At 42.5% G+C, this 6000-nt stretch overlaps 1 protein-coding gene across 1 annotated transcript in view; it reads right to left on the bottom strand.

Moving 5' to 3' along the window:
• Positions 1-490: 490 nt before the first annotated feature.
• LOC126088422 (uncharacterized) overlaps positions 491-6000 on the bottom strand; it is an 82442-nt gene continuing 76932 nt past the window's right edge. The window contains exons 5-6 of the mRNA XM_049906565.1: positions 5547-5684; positions 491-1404 (exon numbers count right to left, since the gene is read on the bottom strand). Of these exons, the coding sequence (XP_049762522.1) occupies positions 1305-1404; positions 5547-5684 (238 nt within the window). The 3' untranslated portion in view covers positions 491-1304. The remainder of the gene's footprint in view (positions 1405-5546; positions 5685-6000) is intronic.

Here is a 6000-nt window from a genome sequence, read left to right as displayed (position 1 = left end):
AAGGATTATCCAGTGGGTTAAGAAAAAATTCAACAGAATACATAGTATAAGACAAAAAGCTGTGTTAATTTTATGATGAACACATTGAACAGGAGAATTCTTCACATCGTATCCATACTTGGATAGGATCACTGTGAAACCCAACGATTGAATCACACACAAAGAATTTTTTAAAAACTGATATGTGCCTGCCTATTCATTACAAAGGATTTAAATTACCAGAACCTCAAACTGGATAGGATATTTTTTTAATTTGGAAAAAAAATTGTGGGGTAAATTGTAGGTCCAGTTCTAGTGAGTTAAACTTTGATGCAGTAACTTGTTTAACTGAAATAATTGAATATTTTGAACATAATTAAATTTGGCAAAGTCATTGTCTTTGTTACAACCAGCAGAGGTGGTATCAAAAAATTAAAAAGGTATTATTTGAAATTGGTTCATTTATTGCCAGAATTAATTTGTAGCTGTCATTAACCAATATATATGGACCTGAATGTTTCTTTGTAAAAATAGTGTATGTACAACTTTTGAAATTATGTTAATCGATATATCAAAATTTACAAAATAAATATTATTATATCAAGAACACAAATTTACAAATCATGGTTGTGTCAGTATGACAACTGTACTATGACCATTAAAACAACTGCTGTCATTTATTGTTTGCATTGTAAAGGAAAACAGGAATATGGCTAACATTCTCAAACAAGAAAAGTTTCAAAATAAATCTGTATTTTGTACACACACACACACACACACACACACACACACACACACAGACACAGACACAGATACAGATTCATATACACATCTGCACATACATACACAAAACAATCGTATGTGACAAATAGACAACATTTAAATACTCTAAGACTATATTTACATTACAGGCTGATGCTGCAGTGTTTTTCATTAGCGATTTGCGCTCCACTGCTACAAGGCAAAGAAGGCAATAAGAACACCGAACTTCTTAATCTGACTTTGTTTCATATACGACTGCTAAAAGCAATTGACAACAAACATAATTTCTAAAGTTTCTTTAACAGATAAATTCTTGAGCAATATACATTAACAATGACGATGATGAACTTAATAATGTTGTTAAATGAAATAAATAATAAATAGTACTTCAATGAGTAATGAATGAATGGTGTCTACCATCAATGCAGACTAGACTTAAAGCTTCTGAACTGAGATAGCTTAAATATGTCACTTAACTGCTGTCAAATGTTTAAAAAACACATTTTCATGAAAATCTATTAGTTAAACAATTCGACAACAAAATATCTGTTGATCCTCAACAATCACATGAACTTGCTGCCTGGATTATCCAGCGTTACTTTCTGAGTGTCTCTGGTTTGTATTTCGTTTTCTTCGTCTTCTGTTTTGTCTGCTAAATCCTTCCTGAAAGCAAAAGGTGAGTATTGGTTTGAATATAGTCATTCAGTAGCTTTGATGATAAAAATATAAAATTACAGGTATTTTAACACTGAATGACATGACTTATACAGTATATATAGTTCGGTAAAACTTTAACAAAGGTTAATACAGTTTGTCTTCATTCACAACCTACTGCAGACTAATTGTGTTTACGAATGTAAATGTACCAGCAGTAACGTTTGTCTTTCAACTGCTCAATGTGTATTTAAATTTTAGCTGAAAAAAATTATTTTCAGCCAGCGGAAACAGACAGAGCATAATATTATGTAATATCTTCCCCTAAACCCGAAAACTACAATTTGCAAAATGTACCTGCCAGTTAATTGTGGATATATCTCAGCTATAATGGCACCACAGGGAAAACTATAATCGGTTATAATTAGTTTCTACGGTACATGTAAGAAGTGATAAATTATGCTATGTAAATTGAGAGTGGAAGGGGGAGAAAGGGAAAAAACTATTGATGTCAGCTACAGCGTGACTTTATAAGGAACCAGCGGCAACGAGTGAACCAAGGATGTTCCGCTTACTAGGCAGTCACGTTAACCACTGCATAGTGTTTATCGCAATTGAAAGGATGTCTCGGTGCACCCCTAGGCCGAATCCGCTTTTCCACTTAGTGCCACCTATCCGCAGTCCCCATGCTCAGTACTTCGAGTTTTTTTGCAAGAGGCCGAACGTAACTGTGCATTCGCACTGAGGATGGTGGATTCATTTCCCTTCGAGACAAATCAGTTATATGAATGCTTGGAGTCTGCTCTTTCGGACATGTCCGAAAGAATGGATGTCACGTGGAATTCGTATCTGTGATGCATATAATGTAAATTGAAGTTGGGAAAAGGGGGAAGGGAAATGAAAAGAAAGAGAAGGAACTATTGATATCAGCTGAGTGGGACTTCATGTGGAATCAGTGGGGACGAGAGAAAACGTATGCAGGACAGGGACTAGAGCCCAGAATCTCCCGCTTACTATGCAGTTGCATTAACCACTGCACCATCGGGACACAGTGTTTATCGCAACTGAGCGGTCTGCGTCTGGGTGGCACAGTGACTTACACAACTGTCTAGTAAGCAGGAGATCCCGAGTTCGACTCCCAGTCCGGCACATACACTCCTGGAAATGGAAAAAAGAACACATTGACACCGGTGTGTCAGACCCACCATACTTGCTCCGGACACTGCGAGAGGCCTGTACAAGCAATGATCACACGCACGGCACAGCGGACACACCAGGAACCGCGGTGTAGGCCGTCGAATGGCGCTAGCTGCGCAGCATTTGTGCACCGCTGCCGTCAGTGTCAGCCAGTTTGCCGTGGCATACGGAGCTCCATCGCAGTCTTTAACACTGGTAGCATGCCGCGACAGCGTGGACGTGAACCGTATGTGCAGTTGACGGACTTTGAGCGAGGGCGTATAGTGGGCATGCGGGAGGCCGGGTGGACGTACCGCCGAATTGCTCAACACGTGGGGCGTGAGTTCTCCACAGTACATCGAGGTTGTCGCCAGTGGTCGGCGGAAGGTGCACGTGCCCGTCGACCTGGGACCGGACCGCAGCGACGCACGGATGCACGCCAAGACCGTAGGATCCTACGCAGTGCCGTAGGGGACCGCACCGCCACTTCCCAGCAAATTAGGGACACTGTTGCTCCTGGGGTATCGGCGAAGACCATTCGCAACAGTCTCCATGAAGCTGGGCTACGGTCCCGCACACCGTTAGGTTGTCTTCCGCTCATGCCCCAACATCGTGCAGCCCGCCTCCAGTGGTGTCGCGACAGGCGCGAATGGAGGGACGAATGGAGATGTGTCGTCTTCAGCGATGAGAGTCGCTTCTGCCTTGGTGCCAATGATGGTCGTATGCGCGTTTGGCGCTGTGCAGGTGAGCGCCACAATCAGGACTGCATACGACCGAGGCACACAGGGCCAACACCCGGCATCATGGTGTGGGGAGCGATCTCCTACACTGGCCGTACACCACTGGTGATCGTCGAGGGGACACTGAATAGTGCACGGTACATCCAAACCGTCATCGAACCCACCGTTCTACCATTCCTAGACCGGCAAGGGAACTTGCTGTTCCAACAGGACAATGCACGTCCGCATGTATCCCGTGCCACCCAACGTGCTCTAGAAGGTGTAAGTCAACTACCCTGGCCAGCAAGATCTCCGGATCTGTCCCCCATTGAGCATGTTTGGGACTGGATGAAGCGTCGTCTTACGCGGTCTGCACGTCCAGCACGAATGCTGGTCCAACTGAGGCGCCAGGTGGAAATGGCATGGCAAGCCGTTCCACAGGACTACATCCAGCATCTCTACGATCGTCTCTATGGGAGAATAGCAGCCTGCATTGCTGCGAAAGGTGGATATACACTGTACTAGTGCCGACATTGTGCATGCTCTGTTGCCTGTGACTATGTGCCTGTGGTTCTGTCAGTGTGATCATGTGATGTATCTGACCCCAGGAATGTGTCAATAAAGTTTCCCCTTCCTGGGACAATGAATTCACGGTGTTCTTATTTCAATTTCCAGGAGTGTATTTTCACTCGTCACTGCTGATTCCGCATAAAGCCCTGATCAACTGACATCAATAGTTCCTACGTTTTCCTTTCATTCCCCCTCCCCCTTATCACCTTCAATTTACATCATACGAGGTGTGACAATAAAGTAATGAGACTGATTTCCTTTGCAAGATGTGGCAACCCTGCAGGCTTGCGTTGGGACAATATCTTTGAACTTGGTCTATAAGCTGCGTCTAGTCCAAGCACACACATCGATGCAACTGCTCAGTCGTGAGTTGTGCTGTAATAAGTTACCAATTGTTTGTGTCTCTCGTCACGGAAATGGAACCGCATAATACTGCGCAACGGTACGCCATTTCTTTTTGCGTTAAATTGGGTGAAAACGTGACGACAATTTACGGTAAGCTTCAGGAGGCTTTTGGAGAGGAGGTTACGTCAATAGCTCAAGTTTTTCGTTGGCATAAAATGTTTAGTGAAGGCAGAACGAATGTTGAAGGTGAAGACCGCAGTGGACGACCATTAACCTCACGGACAGATGTCAACTTGGCCAGGGTGCGTGAACTCGTACGATTATCCGTGAAAATGATTGCAGAAGAACTGAACATCAATCGAGAAACGGCTCGTCTAATAATAACTGAAGATCTTGCTATGAGAAAGATTTGTGCAAAAATGGTCCCCAAAACTGTCACACCACAACAGCGAGAAACACGGAAAAACGTTTCAGCCGATCTGTTAGAGCAAACGAAAATCAATCCTCAATTGTTGAGCCGTGTTATCACTGGTGATGAAAGTTGTTTTTTTCAGTGCGATCCAGAGACAAAACGCCAAAGTTCGCAATGGTGCTCAAAGGGATCACCCAGACCAAAAAAAGCTCGCATGTCAAAGTCAAAAGTGAAATGCACGCTTGTGTGCTTCTTTGATTCCAACGGAATTGTTCATAAAGACTGGGTGCCTCCTGGACAAACAGTTAACCAATATTACTATAAAGAAATTTTAGAAAGACTTCCTAAAAGAGTTCTTCGTTTCCGAGCCAACATCGCTGATAATTCGAGTCTGCATCACGATAATGCGCCATCCCATATTGCTCTGTCAGTAGAGCAATTTTTAACCTCAAAACAAATTTCAGTCCTACCACAGCCACTTTATTCACCAGATATCACTCCGTGCGACTTTTTTCTATTTCCAAGAGTCAAAACAGCGGTCAAGGGACACCATTTTCAAACAACACAAGATGTCCAAAAAGCTGTGACGAAGTTCTTGGAGGATATTACAGAAGATGAGTTCGAGTAATGTTACCACCAATGGCAGAAGCGCTGGAAAAAGTGTGTGCAATCAGAAGGGAACTACTTCGAAGAAGACGACACTAAACTTGATTAAAACGGTAAGCAACACTTTTTTCACATCAGTCTCATTACTATATTGTCGCACCTCGTATGTATCACAGACGCGTTTCTGCATTGTGTCTGTTCACGTAAATGATAAATTATAGTTTCTGGCTTATTGACAATACGTTTCACTTATTAAATTCCGAATACTAGATCATAATTTGAATAGTGATGATATTTTACCAGAATTTATTGCGTTTACTCACGAATATTTATTTGGTGGTGCTTGGAAGAGGCTCTTCGGACAATCCTTGTAGTATCGCCAGCATTCACCATCTTCTTCTCCGGCTCTTTCAGCATCCACATACTCTGTTAACACGCTTGAAAAAGGCGATCTGCTTGCTCTGCAAACAAATGAGAAAATAATTTGGTTTCCGATTACTTGTAGCTGAGAATCGACAACCGATGAGAGGTCTACAAATGACTAATATCACTTACAGTGTTATGTTAAATTCATGATTTATGTGATAATGGAATCTGTGGGGACAATCAAAATGTTTATGTTAGGTCAGGTAACACATAAAGCAACAAAAATTATTAAGAAAGACAAACAGACATACGGCTACCTAAGGGACTGTGGCGTAGAGATGTACATTTGCGATTAGGAAGCTCTAAAATTCGTCTCTATGGCCTCGTGCCCGAAAGAGCGTGTAGGCTTTC

The sequence above is a fragment of the Schistocerca cancellata genome, chromosome 6 (assembly GCF_023864275.1).
Source record: "Schistocerca cancellata isolate TAMUIC-IGC-003103 chromosome 6, iqSchCanc2.1, whole genome shotgun sequence".
Taxonomy (NCBI): domain Eukaryota; kingdom Metazoa; phylum Arthropoda; class Insecta; order Orthoptera; family Acrididae; genus Schistocerca; species Schistocerca cancellata.
Note: the sequence above shows the minus strand (reverse complement) of the source record. Positions and strands in the feature narration are given on the sequence as shown.